Consider the following 24,961-nt stretch of genomic DNA (forward strand, 5'->3'; position numbering starts at 1 on the left):
TTAGGTGAAGATAGTCTAAAGCTTTGCCTCTGGCTGAATGTCCTGAATGACACTTGATAGACTCACACTTGTAGTGCTGAAGTTACTCAACCACAACTCAATTTTATTAAAAAAACGCATATTTACTTGTGCAAAGTCATGCTTTAAAGTAAATATTTGGCATAATCACCTTTTATTCTTCAACAGTGAACCCTTTAGACAAGCTTTACTGTAATATCTTTAAAGTATAGTTCTCCAGGTTTCCTAAATGACTTTACAAGGCATGTAAATGTATATATATATATGTACATTTAAAATAACATCTTAAGAAATCGTGCAACTAGACCAGATTGATTCGTCTTGTACATTCAGTCAAAACATGAATTATTCTGTGCTTATAAAATGTAAAGTTTTGAGTCCTAATAAACAAGTAGTCTACATGGAGTAGAGAGCGCACACATACCCTCGGGAATCTCTGCACTAGAATTTCGAAAAAGGCAGCATATGAACGTCACCACTAATTTCCAGTAAATTACTAACATGGGCCTGAAGGGAAAAACAGCCACCTACGGCTCAAACAACGAATGAAGAATTCCTGCTGGGTTGAAGACTAGGAAATAAGGACTCTGAATTCTTATCAGCCTGAGGTATTTCTTGAAGCTACCTGCTTTTTCTCAGTATCTTTTGCTTTGCCTCCTTTATCACTGTGGAAACCACAGAGGCAAGCTGCAAGACATTTGTGTTGTGAAGGTGCTGCTATGGTGTTGGAAGATCACAAGGTGAAGATATTTCTGTTCTCCAGGGGAAACCTGCAAAATGTTTCCAGCTTTCTAAGTTAAGGTCCCTTCTGGATTCATCTGGTTGTCTTTACCAAAACAATTCCTTCCCCTCTAAGTGTAACTTGAAATTAACTGCTAAAATGAACATGTTCTTACCTGAACGGTTGCGTTCTAGTACCCTGCCTCCTTTGACATGACAGAGGTCTCCTTGAGTGCTGTTGCAGGTGGTGTTGAGATCAGCTTTACAGTAGGATGGAGATCCTCCCTGCACCATCTGAGGGATGTGCTTCTTTCTTTTCTTGGGCAGCTTCTGCTTGGCCATGGCCAGGGAGTAGTACATCCCAAAGTTATTGACAATAACGGGCACAGGCATGGCTATTGTCAGTACACCAGCTAAAGCACATAATGCGCCCACCACCATACCTGACCAGGTCTGTGGATACATATCCCCATAGCCCAGTGTAGTCATTGTCACTACAGCCCACCAAAAACCAATGGGGATATTTTTGAACTTGGTGTGGAGACTAGCAGTGGGGTCATTGGGTTTGGCGCCGATCCGTTCGGCATAATAAATCATGGTGGCAAAAATTAACACTCCCAATGCCAGGAAGATGACAAGCAGCAGGAATTCATTGGTACTGGCCCGCAACGTGTGGCCAAGCACCCTAAGCCCCACAAAGTGGCGCGTTAGCTTGAAGATACGCAGAATACGAACAAAACGCACCACCCTGAGGAAACCCAACACATCCTTGGCAGCCTTTGAAGAAAGACCACTCAGCCCTACTTCCAAGTAGAAAGGCAGGATAGCCACAAAGTCGATGATGTTGAGAACACTCTTAACAAACTCCAACTTGACAGGGCAGAAGGTCACACGAACCAGGAACTCAATGGTGAACCAGAAGACACAAACGCCCTCCACGTACGTGAGCGCAGGGTCGGTTTCAATCTCATACTGTGGAGTCGAGTCGGATCCGCTGCTATTCCTTGTATCAGTCTTGTTGATGATTGTGTTGAAAGCCTCATGAGTCTCCAAGCAGAAGGTGGTGATGGAGATGAGGATGAAGAACAAAGATGCAAAGGCAATAAACTGCAGGAGAGGGAAAGATAGAGAAAGATAACGTTACTGTTAATACATCCAAACAATTTTAGGCTATTAGGACATCCAGTGCACTAATTTATGATAAGCAAAATAGCTACAGACCAATCCATTAATTTGCTCTTAAAGAGACTGAGCTTAATTAACATGGATCATTCTGAATGGGTTCTGCAGAATGAATAAATAAACACACTTCCCTGTGGTCTTTAGAGGAAAGTAACATGTTAATATAGATTAAGTCAAGTTTAAAGTTAGTTAGGTAGCAAAGCAAGTGGGCACATAGTTCATCTACCACCCCCCCCCCAAAAAAAAACAAACAAAAGACATAGTTAAATAAAGAATTAAAAAAAAAGAAAGCCAATTTGCAAATTCTGTCTTGCTCATTTGCATTTAAACCAATGTCTTACAACTGATCTAAGATGCACTAAAAGAAAATTTATTAGTCATTAATAAGACACTATTTTCTTCCATTTCCATTAAATAACACTTAATACTACTCAACATGGAGCTCAAGGAGGATATGAAAGTTGTCCATGATGATGTCCCGGACTGGAAGATACCGAAGATAGACTGTGCATATGGGCAGACTCTATTATTAGTATTGACCCACTGTTATTATATTTTACTTCAGTTTGAGCAGTTTTTAAAACTAAATATATAAAAAAAAAAAACTTTTATAGAAATCCAGATCAAGTTGTCCAACATGGTGTGTCCCATGTTACTGTACAGCCATATCTTACAGTGCGATGGCACTGTAAGACACAACACACGCATCACAATGTTAAATTGGCAACAAATGAAAGCCATTAATCTCACTCACTCCCTTGCTTGTGTCTGGGAAATATTATCCAAGGGCAAAGTCAGGCGGTGGTAGTCCCACTTAAATGGTCCTCCTGAGTGCTTTTGGTAACCCCAATGTCTATTTTTACTGCCAAAAAAAAAAGAAGCAGAAATAAAGGTGTTTTCCTGGGCCGATGTGAACTTATCCGCTTCAGGCAAGGTAACAGTAGAAAGACAAAGTGATGTCAGCGAATATTCGATTTATTAAAATGCTTTTGTCCCCAAGAGACAACAAGAGACATGACTGACAGTCAGCTTAGCTGCACTGCTTAATAGCTTGAACAGAGTTTCAGAAGAATGTGAGTAACTCGGTAACCATGCCAACATTATTAAAAGATAAGTGGCATAATAATTTTCTATATTTAATTTTTTTTTTCTTTTGCTTAGAAAATGCTGCTGTTTGGTCTCTGTTGACCTGTAATAAAAACAAACCCAGCCTGACTTTGCAAACATCCACTTCTTTCACAGGGAGTTTGCAGAGTTCCACACAACCTACTATGCTCCTTCACTTTCCTCCCACCATCCATCCACTGGTATGGTTTGCCTACTGAGCTCTGAAGAAGTCGTTTCACACTTTCCCTTTTTTTTTTTTTTTCTATTTTCTTTTCTGTTTTTTTGGATTGCATGACTCACACTCTCAAAATATCACTGCCACTATTTGGGTCACCCTGATCCTGAACTGTGTGCATGGATTCCTGCTACTGCTTCCCTCTATATATTATACATGCATCTTTATTGCCCTATAATTATGTGTGTGGTAATCTTCTTTTTCTGAGACTGTTTTAAAGGAACAAAACCACACAAAAATAATGCCTTCAGTTTGAAGAACATCACACTACTAGCCAGTCATGGATCTCACACTTTTCATTTGCTAAAATCTAAATGTATTGTTTGATAACATAAAAACTTTTGCATGGAGTTTACATACACTGACTTATGGAACTTGTTGCATTTACTAGTAGGAGATAAATAGTTAAAGCACTAAATTTGAGCAGAAGACCAAGGGTCTATTGATCTAGTTTCTTCCTCTACAGACTGATATAGGTTGTAGGCTGAAATAAAAAAGACATCATTTCTGCACTGGCATTTCTTTAGACAACCCACACATAAATACTACACAGTACAAGCAGCAGTGTGCTTTGCTGTATGTGATAGATTTTAAGGGACATTGTGTAACATTTTCTGTTGTTTACCGGCCAAAATCGATGTCTGTGCATATATATGTGTCATCATTGGTGTAATATGACCTCCGCTAATAAGCTGACACATTCTCCTAAGTCAAGAATTTTAGATTTGTTTATACATATGACAGGTAAGCTGGTATGACACTGCCATGATGGTCTGCCATCTTGAAACTACAGCCGCTGGCAAAGGACAAATAGTACCAACTACACGTTGTGCACAGTGATTGAGCACCCCAGCAAGTTGGAACATCTGTTAAATTGGTATTCACAAAAATGCAGAATCATGCATTTGCAGCAGTAGCAGCAGACGTTTTACCATTCCTAAGAAAGTGAAAAAGGGAACTTTAATGGTAGCATGATCAGACGATACAAAAAGGAAAAACATTAGGCTAGCCTTCCCTGAGTAAAAGGAGCTCAAGAGGGAGAAAAATTTTAAAAGGGATGCTGAAGTTGTCAGATTTCTCCTTGATAAGTAAGTCTGCCTAAATTAGCCTAAAGCTAACTTTTCTTATTCGGTTTTGTTAGACAGTATTGCTCGTTACCATGACAGCATAACAGTAGTTTAAAATACACCAGCCTTGTTGGTACAGAAGTGTATGTTTCCATGGTTTCCGTCTCTTTCATTGTCATGGTAAACGCTGGCTTTCAGTCGCGGAAAAGCCGGACTAAAGCCAGTGCTGTATCGAGGCTATTTTTACTGTTGAGATCAGTTCACCTTGTGAAAGCTATTCTTCCTTCTAAATACAGACAAAAGATATCTGACAGTGAACATTCCCACCAGATGTTTTCCCCTTACCATATTATGATCCAGAGGGAACTTTTTCACCTGAGTGAACACATCTTTTAACTATCCAATGACATGCTTTCATCTGTGTTGTCGAGGCTTTCTGAGTATAGCGGCTACCGTTGTTGCAATGTGTGTTTAAGAAAGTGAGGTGGTAGAATAAACTATACGTTAGAATACGATACACAATTTCAACATAAGATGGAAGTAATTCTTACACAACTTAACTTTTTTTTTTTTTTTTTTTTTTGCTTTCCCAATTAATTTAAATAAAAATAAAAACCTAAATAGTGTCATAGCTGAACCAAAACCACAATGAGAAAAACGCAAAACAGTGAAAAATATATTGGAACCAGATGTTAATCCCATGTCTAGAGCTCCCTCACTGACATTTCCCTGTTTTAATTCAACTTCTTTTAGAGGAGCTCATGCATGGCAAATAAGCAAATTTGCAACAGTGTTCTGTTTACAGCAGAGGTCATAAAGTGAGTACTCTGTAGAATTAAAGTACTCAGATTATGGCAAACTTTGTATGCTGTACACCTGATTTTTCCCCAGCTGGGAATGAATGAAGTATGTCTTATCTTATCAAACCTTTGTCATTTTGGGGGGAAAATGTAAAAAAACAAAAAAACAAAAAAAAAACATTTCCTTGAAGTGAAGTTGCTTGAGACTCTTGTACGTCAATGTTAGATCAATTTCCCAATGCTTAAACTTCTGCAAAAGCTTTTTAATGATACATTAATTTGAGCCAGGTGTGATGAGGCAGGAAAACATCTAAAACCTGCAGGACAGATGATTTAAATGCTTTATTTTGCAGCTATTCTAGCCATGCATCATATCTCAGAGCAACCTGGCTAACACTGAAAACATTCTTCATATTATTAATGCAAGTTAGATCTTAGGAGTTAGTACATGACCTAGGGATATCTCAATACTGTACATTAATATTAGCAGCAATACTAAAAAAAAATCAATATTTATATTGTGTTAATAATATAAATATATTGATCATGTAAAAAAAATCCACTGTTGGCTGCTTCCTGGTTGATATTCCAACATACTATATGGTATAATATTGCATTATCACACCGGTTGCTACCCTAGAGTATGTGTGTGGGAGTTTTTTCGGATGCTGTTATAAAATTGTGAGCAGCCTGCAGAGACATTTGATCAACAGCTTGTACCGCAGTAGTGGAATACCATTTAACTTGGTCACCTAGTTTTGCCGCTATCATCCTGCAAATCTCACCAAGGTCAGAAAGAAGGTTGAACTTATTTAGACATTCCTTAAAAAAAGAATAAACATTAAAGTTTTACTTATTAGTTTCTCTCATGTCTTTGTTTATTAAGCAGCATCATAGAGGGAAGTGAGCCAGAGATTCAGGACTATTTCAGCCAAGAACAGCAGAAAATGATGGTGCATGTCAGGATAAAGTCATTTAATAATCTTTGATTATTAAGGATAAGATGGGCTTTAGAATTATCTGAAGAGAAGGGCCTGATTAGCATAGTTGCTCCAAAATATGCTGCACACACTTGATTTTGCTTCAATTCAAATAGTACTGATGATTAACTCTCAAGGATCTTTGTTTATAAGTCGAAATGGTGAAAAGTTTCCCTCTTCACTCTCCATCAATATAAGATTATACCTTGAGTTAATGTAATTAATTCCAAAAAAGAAAAAGAAAAAGAAAAAACAAACAGAAATATAAAATAAAATATAATAAAATGAAAATAACATTTTACTTCTAAAAATGCAAGTCATATAAGTGACAGTTTCTTTCGTGTATCCCAATAAGTACGCACCAGGCCGCTCTCTGAGTCTTCTTATCATATTGGCTGAAACAGCACGACTTCCTAAGCTGTTTCCTTTGGCTGATCGGATGCTGCACCGACTAACGTCAACTGCTGCCTCATGCTGAGCTGTAATTTTGTTGTGCATCTCCTGGTACACACCAGTCTGTGACAGCTTAATCATGCCACATACACCAGACAGACACATACGTAGATGTCACATGCAGTACACAGGAGTGCTTCTGCAAGCACTGATGCCACTGTTTATATACACAAACACACACACATATCCACAGAAGGTTATTTATGATAGGCATTAAAAATGCAAAGGCACTAACCTACCATGTGATTGCAAAAAGTACATGCTTCTCAACATCCTGATTTCCAACACATATTCTGCATGCTAAATAAGTCTTGTACTTGTATAATTTGTTTTTTGAAGGCAGTGTGGAGTGGATAAAGCAGTCCACAGCAGATCTATTACAGGCTGAAGACAGGCCTCATTTCATTTCATCTTTTTCATTACTTTTAAGGCTGCAGTATTAGTGTTTCTTCACCAGGGCGGTGGGGTGGGGGGGTGTAGAGATACTTGTAGCCATTTCTGGCCCAAGCAACAAAATTTGGGGCATTTGTATATGATTCTTTTATACTATTTATTTGATCTTGTGGGGAAATAGCCAACCCTGACTCAGGGCAGAAGAGGAAACAGCCCAATGGCAGTTATGACAAAAGCGTAAACTATGGTATAGTGATTGTTTTTCATTTGTCACCACATCAATGTAATAATAGTCCTATGTACTTTCATACAAGAAATAGTTGGTTTGAGGCCCAAGATGTCCACTTATTACATCTCACTGGTGATAATTTGGCTATAAAATGCTTATCATGATGAAACGGGGTTCCATAGGTCTTCATGCAAGAGATAAGACTCATCCTGCAAGTTTCTCATATTCATTGTACTTTCCTCCACTCGTGATTTGATTTCTACTTCACTCTCACCCATAAATGGTTAAGGTAAGGAGTCAAAAGCAGTAAAAGCAATCCTATTATTGCAACAATAGTAGTAAATGCTCGTCCCAGCAGACAGAGATAAACATTCTCAACTCCAAAGATGACTAGCGTTATACTTCAGTGCTTCAAGTGTAAAGAAAAAACATTCTATTCATGTTATTAGTGATGACAAAGCAGCATATTAGTTACTGGCAGCAAACATTTATGGTTTACTTTATTTCATGTTTTTATATTAGCTATTCAACACCCTCAGGAAGAGCTAAACATCTCTAAGAAATTATCCATCTTCATTAAGTCCTTCTTTATTTCAGTAAAACATTTGAATCAAATTCATTCTTGGCACTTGTTCTTTGATTAATAGAACTAGAGAATATAAATTTACATAAATAGCAGAAAAATCATGATCTGTAGTCTTTGTGTATCTTAGGAAGATTTATTAGGAGTTAACAGATTCTGTCAGCCGTCCTGTCACAACCCCAAACACTGATGGGACGTGATCGCTGTCACAGTCCTGAGACAGAGAGGCCTTCCTCATAATCACATCATTTTTCACCAGACGTCTCTGCAACCCCGCTGGAACTCAGCCAGTCCACCGCCGGGGGAAAAGACACGAGGAAAATGCCACATCAAACAGCGTCACTCCCATGCTGGACTACATCTGCTATTTGGCTCGGAGCCATCAGAGCTGGTAGGCCAGGAAGATGACACTGGAGCTATGCAAATTCACTAAGTGATAAGCCAATATGGGCATCAGAGAACATAGAAGAGTACACTGGAAAATAAAACTGTTGTTCCGCACTTACACACCTCTCAACACTCAGGGATGAATGAAATGTGACTGACCTGCAGCATCACATATTTTCCATGTTCCCATAAACAGATCCATCTCTAAGTTTCTGAAATATACAGGTATTTAAAAGACTAATTTATTGATCTATTTATCTGAATATCCATGTAGTTATTTGGAATGACAAATTTTAATGGCCTTTTTTCTCCTGCACCAATTCCCCATTTTAGAGCAAACGCAATCTCAAGGACCTTTAAACCGAAGGTAAACAAGTTCAATGGTGACCTTCTGTGCTTGTTTCTACAATAATGACATTTAAATATGATAAATTTTCTCCCTTTGGTTCTCAACAAAGGTAAAGCTCTTGTTACGCCACTGAGGATGTTTCCCCCTTTGCTTTCAAGCTGGTTCAGATATCTTCCAAATTCTTTTCCGCTGTTGTTTTAGTTTTTTGCTTCCACTTGCTTTTACTTACTTGTCTACTTCTCTCCCACCTGCTAATGGCTATCACACAGTTTAATATAAAGTGATTGTGGTTCATGTTACTCTAAACTACTGGTCAAAAGTTTGGGATCATTTTCCCATTGGGAAGTGTTCCCAAATAATGACTGGTGGTAACCAGGGCAAAGCTAAAGAGTGGCATACAAAAGCATCAGATTATATTTTTTAAACCTGTGCTATGGAACTACTTTTTGTTGTGGACCCACATTTATGTTTAATAATTTCAGCTGTGCTGAATGTAGTAAGGAAAGGCTACATGTTTACAGTTATTACAGCTTTTTCTGGTTGCAGCTTTTGACAAACATACACCACAGCCTCTTAACTTAATGTGTCATCTGAATATTGACATTCCAGCTTAGACTACGAAAATGAATCCATAAAGAAAATCCAGATGCTGATTGGAATCATTCTTCTGCAAATCAGTCTCACTCCCAGCTCATCAGGTATTCAGGACCTTGCTGCTATGCTTTTGAAAGTTTTTCTGAGCTGGAAACACTAGTCATGAGGCTGTTGGCAAAACTTTCCACTTGATCTTTTCCCAGCTTCAACCATGTGCTTGTAATGCTTAATATTTGTAGAGCAAAGGAATGGAAGTTGTAAGGTTGGTATTGTACATGAGTTGCTTGCTTGGGAGTTTTATGTCATTTGTCCTCTCCCAGTCTAACATCTTAATGCAGTATGTTGACAAGATAGTATTACAAAATAGTGTTTTCTGTCTCACTGTTCACCAGTCGCACTGTTGTTACATAATTATTCTTTCACTTTTCACTGGCTTGCAGTGAAAAGTTTATAATACCTCAACTTTTCAAATGGCAGCACAGTTGCCAGCCAATCAACTCATATGTCTGACTTTGTAGCTGATTATTTCTACAATTCCAAACAATAGACCTACCGACCATTGAGCATTAGCTCATTGCATCCCTCCTGCCCTAACCCCCCGTGTCCCTATGAGTTAGGAATTAGAACGTGATGTTGTTTGTGGGCAATTCACACATTTCCTGTAACCTTCTATGTGTTTTCTTTTTCCTTACTTCCGTACAATAAGAATGGACACTGTTAGTTTGCCACTGTGGTCATGAAGAGTTCAAAAGAGTGTTTTCCTCAATACTTTAACCAGCCCACATCACTTCCTTGGAAAATTAATGTGATTGTAGTACATTAGAGTGCTTGTTTTGTGCTAGCTGGGTCAGGTGGAGGGCATCACTCTGAAATAGTCTCATGAGCATCCTATTTACTGAAACACTCGTTTAATCATAACTGAATAGTAGGGAAAAAAATTACGAGGAATTTCATGTTGATTGACAATAATACATTTTTGCTTTATAGTGAAAGTCATTGGAGAATCACAATGGAAATTTGGAAGTTATTTGGGTGCTAATAATAAGGTTTCTCGATTTAAAGACAGTCAACTATGATGTGTGAGAAAATTTACATTCCTGTTAAGTTCGATCAGTTATCTTCCAAGTATGTTTACCATTTTCTTGTGACCTGTTAGAATTAATCTTCATAATTAACCCTGCTAGATCTTGATCTGTTCTGGATGGACAAACCTTGGCACACCCCCCTCTCCAACATGCTCTCACAACCAAATATCCCACCACTGTGTCAGATTCTGTTTGTGGAATGGCCCTGCTGGCTCGACCAATCAGAGCGCTTGCTGTCCTCACCTCCTTGGGACTGCCACCATCTGTTTGACACCATGAGTGAAAGTTTGCGCTCAGATTCTGGCCCGAGACCACCATCCATCTCATGCTGGTTCAAGTCCTGTGCATTGAAGCTGCTGTGACATCATCAAGCTTATAGGGGACCCCCGAGGGTCCTAACGCACTCTAAAAGGATCTCAAACAAATGCACACACACACGTACATGCTGACATAATTAAACCTGTGGGGTTTGGGGAGGGTGTTGAGCTTCTATGTGGTTTGCCTTCTGCTTCTATGTGATTATCCTGCTTCTATATGATAACGTCACTTTGGGCTTAGAGCTTTTCCCATGTGCAAACATAAAGCTACCTGATATGTTTTACATGGACGCACTTTTCAGTGAACATGGACAGCATACAAATACTGTTTGGAGTGTTGGACTATTGGACAGTTGTAAATTCTGTGTTGTTTACAGCTCAAAAAAACACATTTTTGGGTGCACTACTGCTTTAATATTAAATAAGCTGCTCTAAGCCCATTTATATTCCAAATGCTTGATGATAACCAGCACAGATTCTTAACATCTAAATAGCTTGCTCTGTCCGGAAATCATCACTGGAATCATTTACTGGAAGGTGGCTATGAAAGTTTCCAAAGTAACTGTTGTCATCTCACCAGCTACTGTATAGCTGAGTCCAGTCTTAAAATTTTAATTGGAAAGTCCACATATGATGGACATCATACCTTGTTTTCTGTAGGGCAGAAACCTTACCAAAAGCATAAACACATATGTTTAAGTTCTATTTCTAACCGTTTGGGAGTAAGAGTAAGGACTATGGAAAATGTTGTGTGGGATAAGCTCTGCTGCATGTTGGCTGGTCGAACCCTTCATGACCCCCTCTGAATCCACAGCCCTGAGTGTGGAAAAACGTGACATGAAACATTTTATGTCAATGTCATCATTTGGTTTAGAGACAATTAAAGTCAACATCATCCCTTAGTAAGACATGAGCTGTGTAAATGTATATAGAAAGAAAAACAAGTCAGAAAATATTTTACAGTTTTTTAATCTTCACTATAAAGTGGCAACATTTTGTACTGTAGACCAACAGTTATTTAAGTTTTATAAGGTAAATATCTGGAAACTGTTTCAACAAAACTCTAAAAGTTTTCTCCAAAGATTCTGCTCCTATATTGCACTGTAATGTCAGTGGCTATGTCTATAAATTCACCTGTGAATGATTTAAGTTATAAAGAAGTGCATGCATGTTATGAATCAGTTGAATGATGCAGTAAATGTCACCACCGGCAGCTGTTGTATTTTTAGATCACTGTTTTAATCTCATTTAAACCCACAGCTGTTTGGTGTTATATGATCATTAGTTGTTTACGGCAGCTTCTTTCTTTTTTTTTTAGTGGAAAAGTCTTATTGAAAAGCTTTATGAGATCATGGTGCTTCATGAGATACAGGAGGTTGGAGTTGCTCATAATGTAATGTGCATGCAGAGAGATGCCCAGTTAATAGTCGGATTTTCTTTCTGTTTCCAACTGTTTTTGACAGACTCCAGCTGGAAGCTAAATTCCCTGGGCAGAGATATTCCTCTATCTGCTTCGTGTCTGTCTTTTAGTAGTGTTGTATCTCTTCAAAGTGACCCCCCTCCCCACAGCATCACATCACTACAACATGTATTGGCTACACCCCCGCGAGCACCGCTGATTGCCTTCATAATGACAGGATCATCTATTTTCACACCACATTCCCTCCCTCCACCCCTCCTTCTCTTCATGCTTCCTAGTAACCAAATGATGCAGGTCTTGTAAACAAAAGATGAATTGATTCCCAAGCTGATAGTTTGTAAGCTTTAACAACCTGTGATCCCACCAGGCTGGAGTTTGTTTTGATTTAAAACTGCTTTTTCTTTATCAGACTGAATGTGTAACATCCTGTTTCCGCATGCACCACAGTGTCCATATTTTATTCACTGATCTACAAATATGTAATCTTTTAAACATTTCAGTTGTAAAACATACAAATGATCAATGCTTGAGTCAGTCAAGTGTCACCAAATAAACTTGGGTAGACTGTCCAAGCAAAGTCTACATGTGGGAATCACTGCTGTGTATGCATAACTGTATAAATGCTAAGTTTTCATTTCAGTGTGCACAATGGAGGACCGTTTTGTTCCTTCAACAATGGCATCAGTTTGTGACTGAAAGACATGTTTGGTTGCAAGACTTTGAATTGGGAAATTGCAAGTGAAGATGCTACTCTTTGGTTTTCTCAGTGAGGATGGAAACAAAAACACAAATCCTTGCAGATCCAAACATTTTGCAATCTTATAACCCAAAATTACAAAAACTCTGGGAAAGTATGGAAAACACAGCAGTGATTACTACATTTACTGGTACTTTACTTTATTGCAAACAGTATGAACCTTGAAATTTATTGTGTAGTCTCATGTATAGTTTAATTTGTTAAAGGGACATTGTGTAACATTTTCTGTAGTTTACTGGCTAAAATCGTTGTCTACATGTATATGTGTGTTATCATTGGTGTATTATGACCTCCGCCAATGATCCCACACATTCTCGTAAGCAAAGAATTTTAGATTTGCTTATACTTATGACGGGTAAGCCAGTAGGACAGTGCCATGATGGTCTGCCATCTTGAAACTACAGCTGCCGGCAAGGGACAAATAGCACCAACTATGCGTTTTCCCTGCAAGCCAGTGCACAGTGAGCAGCTTACTACACCGGCAAGTTGGAACAACTAAAAAAAATGCAGGACGATACATTTTACCATCTGCAAAAAAGTGAAAAGGGGACTTAAAAGGCAGCGTGATCAGATGATACACAAAGGGCAAATACAAAAAGGAACAACATCAGGCTGATCTTCCCCAGGTAGGAGCTCAAGAAGGAGACAGCTTTTAAAAGAAATGCTAAAGTTGCCTGCTTTTTCCTCGACAAGTAAGTCAATGGTCCGGCCTAAATTAGCCTAAACGTAACTATTTCCGCTCCCCCTGTGAGAACACAAAGGAAAGATATCTGATTGGAGCAGTTTCAGGGTAGTAGTTTAAAGTCATTATAAGCATGTAACGTAAAAAAAAAAACCAAACCAAACCAAAAAAAACAACAACAACAAAAAAAAACCCCACAAAAAACAAAAAACAAAGATTGAAGAGAACCTCCAGTTTGTCAACAAATGTACGAGAAGTCATTGACCTGTTTCAAAATAATGCTTTTCAGAAAAAAATGATTCAAATTAAATAATTAATATTAAAATTATTTACATATTTCTCTCTCTACAGTGCAATTAAACTATTGAAGGAATCCAGAGAAATTTAAAGAAGAATGGGAGCAAGCCTAAGTCAGGCAGCTGTGATTTCACATTCTTTAGACAGCACTGCATCAAGAACTGTCATTCTTCCGATGCTGGTATAACCACATAGACAAGTGAGAATAAACCATTGTCCAACACTGTCATACAAAGATACACTCACAAATACCAGTTAAAACTTCACTGTGCAATAATAGACAGCTTGCGTTAACCTTGTCCAGATGTGGCATCAGCTTGTCTGAGGTCAGCGGCATCAGATGCAGAGGTTAATCAAGATTTTAGAGCAATACAAACGGCCGTCAGGACCAAATCTTTTCCAGGAACATTCACACATTTTATTTTCATATATACTTTGGTGTGTGAAGATTTTTAATATGCATGAATTATTTTTATTATGTAAAGCACTTTGTGTTGCTTTTTGCATGCATCATCATTATCATCAGTTTTCTCTTCCAAATGCATTTCTTTTTTTTTTTTATTTCCCATACCATCACAGGTTTTTCTGAGTGGTGGTTGAACATCCCACCCAAAGATGGGTGAAAAAAAAGTGAAAGATTCAACAGGCATCCAGTAAAAAAATGAAAAAAAACAAAAATAACATGCAGTGTATTAAGAAATCTCTTTTAACTAAAGTTCTGAAGGACTGAGTTATGCTTTTCTGTAGAGGGTGTGTTTGAAAAGACAGATCTTCTAACAGGTCCTCTGGGTCCTCATAACCTTTTGATTACTGCCTTGACAAGAGTCCAGGCCCTTAGCTATATGTGCTAACAGTATATCTGCTTAGAAAAACTGTGCAATAGGTTAGTCAGCCTGTAGGAGGAGAACTGTGCAAGCCAAACAGAAAAAAATAAAGACATGATATCTGTATCTTCAAGTTCTGTCACCTCCTGCTCCTCATTCTAAAATTAAACAGTGGTTAAATAAACATTATGCAGTGTAGTAATCTGAATGGTTCATTTAAAAGCTATCACATCGCAGACATAATTAAACCACCAAGTAATTGATTTCCATCTCAGCCTTATTCTACGGAGACGAGGCTGAATGACGTTTCTTTTATTAAATAAATCAAGATAAAAATAAAGCAGGTGCCCAGAAGAACAGTGATAAGTCCCAGGGACTATCAGAGGCAGGGAAGAGCAGGAGATTCTAATGAATTGTCCTACATTACAATGAGGTCCCCAAACAAAAGGCTGTGTTTGTCAGACAGAGAGCCGCGCTATTTTTCCTTTATCATCTGCCGCCATGGTAACAGCACCTTTTCCATTTTTTTGCCTTTTTCTTGACAGCTCAAGATGGTGATTTGGAAGTGTGAAGAGAGAGAAAGAGAAAAAGAGAGAGGCAGTAAAGGCAGCAGGAGGGAAGACGAGCGGAGGGTCTTTGGCAGTTAAAAGGGATTCCCCTCTCCCATACTCCATACTCTCCATTCCTTGGATATGTTGAAATCATTTGGGGTTTTTTTTTCGTTGTTTTTCTTTAGCTATACTTTGCAGAAACTGATGACAAGAATAGAGTAGGAAGGTCTGCCACTCACTCAGTTTAAAAGATGAGCTTTATTAAAATGTTATTAGTGCTAAATAAAGACCAATAACTGTCAGCGGCTGGACAACAACGAAAGCTGATCCCAGACTGCTAACTAACTAAAAATTCTGAAGCATTTCCACATGACAGAACGATGTGCTGTTCCCCACGTTCTCTACATCACTGTCTCTCCTGCTCACACATACACACCCTCCCTCCTCATCCTCATTATACAGCTCACTGTGACATGACAGCAGCACACCCGGGGAACCCTTCTAAACCCATAGCTTTTGGCAACTAACCACATGCTAGGGCTAAAAATAGCCTATCAAAATTTTCCAGGCATGTTTATTTGAATAATTCATTGTCACTTTAAGTCAGTGAAGTCAGCGTTGGAGGAGAGGGTGGGGTGTCGGATCAGACAGATGAAAGTCTACTCAGTTACACAGAGACTTAAAGGGTCAAAAAAAAAAAAAAAGCCTGACTACTCCATTTTGCATGCTCTGATTTCAGTCAGTAGACGAAGTAAAGCTTAACATTTCAAAAGATTTGTCTGCCCTTTTAAAGGAGCTATTTTACCTAAACTACAATTAGTCACATTATTTATATATTTCCTACAAAACAAGCCCTTTCATATTAGAATCGCATGTTTTTTTTTGGAAAGTTTGCCCATCTATTTAAAAGCAGAAAAACCTCAAATTTCAGGGGTAAGCTTGGCCTCCATTTGTTTATATTTTTGTTTCTAAGTGATTAAGCTGGAGAAATAACTCAGAAATTGGATTTATTTTGATTGTGAAAATAAACAATTAAAAACACTTTGCAAACAATATTTTTTTTCATGGTCTTAATCTTAATTTAATCTCATTCTTCTGTTTTAAGTGCTTAAATACTTTCTTTAGTGATCATGTATTAAACCCACTTCTAAACCTGTCAAGGCTATGCATATATTCAAATCTGCACCCTAATGCTTCCTCTGTCTAAATAAACAAGAAAATCCTGCAGAGTGTGAACAGTCACTACTTTTAAATCTTGTAACATCCATTTATTTGAGTTCAGAGAAAGGACTGTTAAGTTTCTACCGAACTTTGTTGAACATTGACTCAAACTTCCAGGACACTGCAACGTTTGCAGCATGCTATATTGTGACAGACTTGAGAAACTGTCACAGTCTCTTCCACGACCTGATAAGTAAACCAGAATTGCTCAGATAGAGCTAAACTAGTAGTGAAAATTTCCCCTCTTTAATAATACCAATTGGAGTTGTATGCCACGCCAATGTATGAGGAAAATATTTAAATAATTAATTAAAATACATCTTAGTGTTTTAGGCTACACTGATCATAGTCACAACTGTCTTATTTAATCTAAATTGTGAGTGGTAGTAGTTTTTCTTTTTTCTTTTATGTCAAAGCTGCCCCACATTGTGCCTGATAGAAAACAAAGAACTTAAGATAAAGATTAAAGTGAGCAGTGGGCAGACAGCATGCAAGTTTCTCGTAACATCACTCAAAAACCTACAACAAAGAGCTGAATTCAGCCTCCTCAGTCAGACAAAAATACTCTCTCTTGAAGATCCCAGGGAGACTGTGATACTAAATATAACCAGCACGCCTCTCTTCTCAGTGCTTCTCTTTCATCTGTTCATCTGCCCATCAATATTTCAGTGCTTTGCCGATACCTCAGACAAACCATTGACTCATGAAAGCCAATGTTTATATGAGCTAGCTGACAGTTTAGGTGCATGAGTATTAGCGGTGAGTGCGCTGATGAGTTCACAGAGACCTTGTGCTTATACAGCGCATCTCCAGGACAAAGCAGGTCTGATTTAGGTAGTTAGCAGAAATGTTGCTTGGAAGCCATAAAGTGACAAACTATACTGTGGTAAAAGTCAACTGGAAATATTCATAATAACGTTAAATGTGAAATTAAAGTTCAACTAAATATCAAAGTACCTTTGTTTGAATGTTCAGCAAAGAGGGAAGTTAGCTTGTATGGAAGAAAGGCCAAATGTGTATGCCTTAGTTCATATAGCTTAAGAAGACATTTTTTTTTAAAGAAATTTACGAAAAGACTACAAAACTAATGATGCTAGTAGCTTCTTTCACCACACAACAACATGCTCGTTCATTTCCCTCAAAGTGGCCACTGTGGCTAAATGAAAAGCTTGCTGTTGTTATTTTGGCTCCAGCACAATTACCGGTGTTGTGGAATTTATCTTGGCCTGCAGGTGCTTTTTCATATTTAAAGTACTGAATTTTCCCTGCTGATCATAAGCATTGCCAGACCTCTTATACCAGGGCATGTACCGTTCTCCGGAATAATCTCAGGAGTTAAGGAGCTTGCTTTTAATTTCCCATTAACATATGATGGCAAGTTTATCTCAAGTTAACTCAGGACAACTCTGGACTCATGCGGTTCATTATGATTAAATATTCTAAATAACTGACAGCCCTAATTTATACATCTGTTTAGATTAAACATTTTCTGTTTGTATGTTTCACTTTTTTGTGAAAGACACCCCACAAAATGGCAGATAATATCTCTTTCACAAAGCTTGTTTCTTTCATCATATTATGATTATTATTTGTGTTAGTTGGTGTTACAGTTTCAGCAGTTGTTCTTTGGAAGCAACCGTAAGACTCGGGTTAGCACAGGGAAAAAAGATAAACTTTATTAAATAAATAAATATAGCTTTATGATAAAAAATGGGATCTAAGTAATGGTGGTCCTGTGCCCCAGTGCTGCTTATACATATTATCATCCAATGGGATTGTTCTTTTTTTAAATACAGACTGTGTTGTCAGCACCAACATTACTTTATTCTATATGTTTCACAATTTAACAAAATTTTGAGCTTAATTCACAGCTAGACGGTGACAAAATATTAAATATCTAAAGTGTGACGTTGTAAAACAAATTCAGCTCTGTTTGCCCTGTTAGTGCGATTCATTTAAACTGGTCTTAGACATGTAACTCAGCATCCTAGGCAGATACACGTTCAGAGATTCACATCAGGGAACACGTTTTTGGTTTTTTTCTGTGCACATTTTATTATACTTTGGCTGAATTGTTAATAGCACATTTTTCTGTGATGTGGGAAAACTCAGAGTATGATTATTGCTGCCTGGATTTGAAAGTTTAGCAAACATGTGCCCAAAACAAACAAGTTGTCTTCAACTAACATCTTTATCGTTCTCCCTTTGAAGGAATGTTTCTGTCCAAGAAAGATTTCTCCCAAAGGAGAAAGATAGTTTGAAACTATGAAAGAAGAAGAAGAAGGGGGGAAAAAGTTACAGATATTATGAGCAAGTTGATGGTAAATCCTTATTTTTTTGTGTACAGTAATACTGGCAAATTAACCTGATCATTTTAGAAACCTCAGTTATTTGTAATAAAACTTTAGAGCTGCAGCACAATATGACGTTTTTACATAAACAGACATGTTTTTTTTATCCCTTCTTGGCCTAACATCATACTGGGACTGCATTTCATGTCCCCATTCCAAATCCAGTCCCCAAAAAGAAGAAAAGTCCCTTTCTAGAACTCATTACTACAGTCAAAAAATGACATATCCCCAATTCTCAGTAAGCAGAGTAACGACTTGTATTCCCAATGCAAAATACTTTTCTTTGATTCCACATTCAAATCCTGCTTCTAAATCCTTAGAGACTAAAATGTGACATTAATCACATTTCAAGGCTTGGACACATCTCAAAGTCCAACAAGATAATCTGAAACGGGGGCGAGGATGAGAGACAACAGTCGTATGGAAGACTTATTTAACTTAACAGCCTTGATATTTCAGTGTCTCTGTATGCATTTAATTCAGTGTGGCACATGGTGCTCGAGGTCTGGCTGTTTCTTCACTTGATGAATACCAGCCTGACAACAGGACTGCTGAGTCAGACAAAGGGGAGGAGGGCAGACAGGAGATGGGTGAGGTAGTTTTTGGTGGATTTTTGTGAAGCAGATTGGTTTTGATCATTTTATCCAGTCTGCCAAAGTGTGGCATTAGTTTGGCGATATTAATGAAAAGAATGAAGTAATTGCTCAGGTCATGTCTGGATCTTAATTTACATTTTTATGTAGCCCTTTTGCAGAAGGTGAACAACAAGTTTCACGTTTCAGTGCAGAAGGGAACCCCAGTCTATATAAAATATGTTAAATTGGTTTAAATGTATTTCAAGCAGAGTATGTATACAGCTGCACAAAAAAGTGCAGAGGTATGATTAAGTGTGTGTTAGGCATAGGAATGGAGGTGTTGTTGGATAAGGTGACTCTTCAGGAGATTCGTGACAGTAGAGATGGATGGGCCTGCTCTGATAGCATTTGGTAGCCCGCTCCACCGTCGAGGAACCACAAATGAGACCAATCTGGACTGAAACTGTCTTGTGCAAAGAGATGGCATTCGCTGGGTTGCCAGACGTGAGCCATTTTCTCTCAGCAGCTATAAAATCAACACATAGCTTTTCAGAGGGTGCCAGGCAATTTAATATGGGTCTTAAACTAATAAGAGATCAAATTTATGACCTTCAATAGCTCCCACCTTAAAGCAGCTACTTTCTCTGTTTTGATGCTAGAAGGAGTGTGTATCGAAAGAATAACTTCTAATAAATATTTAGATGTAGGCTTGATGATTATTTTTTTAATGTCCACGCTGACTTCATTATACTCACCTTTGCATGGCTCTTTAGGACGACCTCTTCCTAATAATGCACAAGTTGCTGTTTATTGCAAAGCAATTGTTTTGTAAAACACTTACTTTTCTAGCATTTCTATCTTTCTATTATATCACACCATCCAGTATGATATTAGATGATACTTCCACTGTATGGAATTACCTTTAAAGAACTGCCTGGAATAAGTGGTCTTTATTTCAATGGGATCTTTTCTGGCTAAATAAATAAAATAAAATGGATAAAATCAAATCAACCAAACTGGTTAGGTTTAAGAAGTATGGCGGACGGAGGAAATGGGCAAATCAAATTTGAGCTCAGTATGAAAATGGTGGCACGACCTCTAGTAAAGGAAAAGAGACAAGGCAGATCAGAGGCAACCAGAGGAGAAAATGGTTGGGAGATTAGTCATAAATGTTGCACCTGAATGAGACCAGAATTGACAATAACATTCAGCATTACTGATACACAGTGTACTAGATGAAGAGGTGGTCATAAACCTGAAGAGGTGTGTTTCAAACCAGCTTTTAACAAGATCAAGTTCTTTGCCAACTTTGTGAGTAGTGGCAAACCCATTTGAGGTCAAATGACTGGATTGAGGACATATCAGCAGAACTAAGACTATGTTCACATTGCTGGTTTTAATGCTCAAATCCGATTTTTCTTTTACTAAAACTAGCTTTTTGTTTTACATGTTTCTTCACATTATCATTTAAGTGCAACTTTCCTCATATTTCAGTGAGAACTGCATATGGCCCTGGAGTGAGAAGAAAATGTGACGTCACACACAGCACGCTGTGTTAACGGAGGTAAAAATAGATGCTAACTTGTTAGTGTTTGTGTATCAGTATCAAAGTTGTTGTTCAATCAGAGCCAAAAAAATATGATATAACATTGTCTGCCCATTGCTTACATTCGATCTTTCCTCCAGCACAGAATTGTGACGTCTTTCTCATTCCAATGACATAAAGATGAAATCCGACCCAACCACACTGAGGTCGCTTTGAAAAAGATCAGATATTCAATTTAGTACCACATGTGAAAGCGACCTGTGTCAGATTTAAAAAAAAATTGGATTTGTGCTGTTCAGTCTGTAATTAAAAGATCAGATATGGGTTACATGTGGGCAAAATAGTGCCTGCAGTGTAAACAGAGCTTAGGATTGTCTGGGTGAATGAGAGCAGTCACAGAATGCAACGGATTGTCTAGCTCATCCACAAAGCTGAGGGAAACAACAGCCTTGACTTGGCTCATGAAAAATTTCTCTCAATTGATTTGGCATTTCATCTCTTTTTGACCGATACCTGATATGTTGTACCTATTAGAAACTCAGCCCCCAGCGACTTTAGATGTAAACTATCAACAGACTTGATACTGAGTTGAAGTTGGATTTTTGCTTTATCTTTTCTAACATTAGATTTTGTTTATGTTGGGTATATGCTTTCCATGTAAGCTAGCTAAATCCCTATCAGTATCACAGATCACGATTCTAGGACTCCATAGATACACACTCTGCCTTACTCACACTGCTTAATGGGTTCTCATGCACTAATTGTGTACAGAATGAATTTTAGCACATTAGCATCAATGTGTTTTTTGAGATCCTTTTTGTTCTTTGTCTGTTTCTAAATGAAGATATGTGATGACACAATCAGTTAATAGTGAGGTTGTACAACTTTACGTCACTTAGGTAAAATTAACATTATAATAGTGGATGTGAAAATCATTAAAGTGTAACTACACTCCCTACTTTTTTGTGTAACACCACCCACTGCCAAATTTGAAAAATGCCTGAAACATCAAGGGTTGGGGTGGGATGTGTGGGGTGATCAGAGAGCAGAGAGTGGGCGGAGCGGGACACATAGGCAGAAATGATTGACAGACAGCAGCTCAGCTCACATCCCTTCATATGCATTGGTGGGCGTGGTTTTCTATGCCTGCATGGCGAGGACCATAGATTGTATATAAGATATGGACGGAGCCTCCGTGATGTCACTCATAGGTTTCTGAAGCGCTGAACTGAAGCTCATTAGGTGGTTCTCACCGTCGCCATCTTGACAGCGTCACGCATGTTGTCATTCCTGGAAAATCTAAAAATAGGCAAAGAGGTGGAGCTGAGAGGAGACTGTGAAGGTGGGGGTGGATGATTGACACCCATCAAACTCGAAGCTGCCTGTAGCTAAGAGCTTAACCAGGCTAACCCGGAGCTAACAGTAGCTAACCAGCTAACGGAGGTAGGCAACCTGAAGCTAAGGTGCGCTGTTAGCCGGCTAAAAACCGAGGTTGTGCTGCACTCTCCCTTCTTGCTGCAGATATTGGATACCTGTCAATCAAAAGGACACGCCCCTAATTATGCAGAATTTCAAGATTAAATAACATCCAAATGGATGAGTTAGAAAACAGTTCATCTCCCTCACAGTTGTCATGAAGGTAAACTTGACCTATTAATCCTAAAATGGATTTTTGTACCAGGCTTTAAACATGCTTATTTCTGCTGTGAAGTTGGTCTTTTTAACATGGGAGTCTATGGGGACTGCAATGTTTTGGAGCCAGCCCCTAGCGGATGAGGGGTGAACTGCAATTTTTTGCACTTCACAAAGGCCGCACATTTTACTGCCTGAGGTTGCCGCTTGGCGAGGACCCATCTATCTGGAGGGAGGGGGCTGTGGGGTTTAAAAAACTTTGATAACCTCTCTAAGTCACGAAAAACATAACCTGGTTTTACCCTTTAGAGGGTGTTATGAGCCATTTCTTTACTCACAAAATCCCATTTTTAAAATAAATAAAAAAAATACTAATTTATTAACAATATATATGCCTTTTAATCACAATTAAGTAATGTGCCGTTTACAGCTCAAAAATGTGTTTTTGTGCTAATTTGCACATTTTTGAGTGCACTACCCCTTTAACTGCCTCACCCATCAAAAAGGTAGCATAAAAACCAGAACACTGATAGGTCAGTATGGAGCAAATGTTTAAATTGACTATGAACCAACCCTATGTCTTTATCACATCTTATAATCTTAAAGTGTTTATTTTAACATCCTGGTGTGCATCAACGTTCGGTAAAACAAACCGAGATGCTTCTCTCCCATTTCATCCATTTGCAGTTAAATAAAGTGGAACACATGATATTTGTGTGTGTGTGGTTTACATGTGCTTAGACATATTTTGTTTGTTTCTGTGCTAGTGTAAAAAATAATGTCAAAATCTGGGCTTTTTTCTGTTGTGATTAAAAGCCTAGTTGGAAAGCATTTGCTCAGCCCTCCCAAGATTTCCTGAATACATGAATACATTATTGTCCTTTTAAAATAAACAAACATGCAATTATATAGCGAGTAGGAATAAATGAGAGAAATGAGGCAGTCAAACTGCCCCACGTTTCTTCTGTGTGTGTCTGCACACACACAAATCCTGTCAAAAGTTGCTAAAAACAGCATACACCTTTTTAAATAAACCAGTCAGCTCTACGTCACTTTGATATTATTTGTGCTCTGACGAGCTACCTGCTCTAGATTTTATTGGCTTAATTTGTCCAAAAGCTCAATCGAAGTGGGTCAGACACCCACAAATAGCTGGCTGAGTTCAATACAGAGAATCTAGGCAGAGATATCCTTGTTGGTTATGGTACATACTGAAATTCAAACCCAATTTGAGCTCTGGATAGAAATCTGCCATTTCTAACATCGACGGGGGAGGAAATATTGTTCTCCTCCAGGCACTGATAAATAAACCACGGGTGTGATGTCTCACAAGGTCAAAGCTGATGGCTCTGCAATCAGAATGCAGTTTTATTCAATTTTCCGTTTGAACTCATGAATTTTAGAGATACGAAGCACAGGGTAAAAAGCTTTTACTGTGCAGGAAATGTGGGATTCATATACTAACCTCAAATGAAGGGAGGAACACAGAGGAAACAGTGACTAGGAAAGAAAGGAAGGAGACTAAGGAGGAGGCAGATACACTGTAAAAAGGTTGCTGTAAAATTATTTACATTTTTACCATATTATAATTCACATTATCATTACTTTAATTCATTTTAAAGCATCATTAACTCCTTTAATTTTACAGTATCATTACTGTATTTTGTATTGTAATATTATGGTTAGTCATTTTACATTTTAATTTCAGTATATTTCTTTATAGTATTTTCCTTTACAGTGTCTTGATTGTACTTCCCTTTACATTATAACTACTTGATTTTCCTTTACGGTAAGAGTATTGCAATCTATTTTACTGTCTCATTACCTTATGTCTTTTTACAGCATAATTACTGTATTTTATAGTAGCAATTTTGAATTTTCCCACAATCCTTTGCAGTTGACAATAATGTACTGTATACAAATTTCACAGTATCTAACTGTCCACTTAACAGTGAAATACTGCCCAGATTAAAATATCTCTTACAGTTTAGTTATTAGTAACTTTGTTGATGTTGCCCATTTGGGAATTCTTTTTTTTGTTTGTTTGTTTTTTGGATGCCATCTATATGACTTTTTTCAAATTTCACATTTTCATTTGTTGTTCCAAAATCTTTTATTTAAAATATTAGCAATATTTATGTTAACACTCCTCTCACCAAAGCAGTGTTTCTCAATCCAGCTCCTCGCAACCCACTGCCCTACATGTTTTAGAGGTAACCCTACTTTAACACACCTGGATAAATGAATGGCTTGTTAACAGGCTTGCAAAGAACTTGATAATAAGTTTATTAATGTGAATCAGCTGTGTTGGAGTAGAAACACATCTGAGACATGCAGGGAAGTGGGTCTAGAGGACCTGGGTTAAGAAATACTGCACTAAACAAAGTGTTAATTGTATTTCAGTAATATAATCCAGAATTATTCTATTAATGATATGAACTTTACAATTCATAATCATAAAAATTCTTGCATAAAGTATGTATAAAAAAGTTTCATGCATGTGCTATGAATCATAAATGAAGTCTGAATTGAAATGAATCATGCCTCTCGTTCTGCTAGACAAACTCATCTCACTGCGTTGGCCCCATTCACTGATTCCTACAGCA

At 37.9% G+C, this 24,961-nt stretch overlaps 1 protein-coding gene across 3 annotated transcripts in view; it reads right to left on the minus strand.

Moving 5' to 3' along the window:
* The window catches only part of kcnc2 (potassium voltage-gated channel, Shaw-related subfamily, member 2), a 93,662-nt gene that overhangs the window by 7,652 nt on the left and 61,049 nt on the right, over positions 1-24,961 (minus strand). For all 3 annotated transcript variants that reach the window (XM_041977730.1, XM_041977731.1, XM_041977729.1), the window contains exon 2: positions 915-1,845. In XM_041977730.1, coding sequence (XP_041833664.1) covers positions 915-1,845 — 931 coding nt within the window. The remainder of the gene's footprint in view (positions 1-914; positions 1,846-24,961) is intronic.

Source organism: Melanotaenia boesemani, chromosome 23, assembly GCF_017639745.1.
Source record: "Melanotaenia boesemani isolate fMelBoe1 chromosome 23, fMelBoe1.pri, whole genome shotgun sequence".
NCBI classification, from domain to species: Eukaryota; Metazoa; Chordata; class Actinopteri; order Atheriniformes; family Melanotaeniidae; genus Melanotaenia; species Melanotaenia boesemani.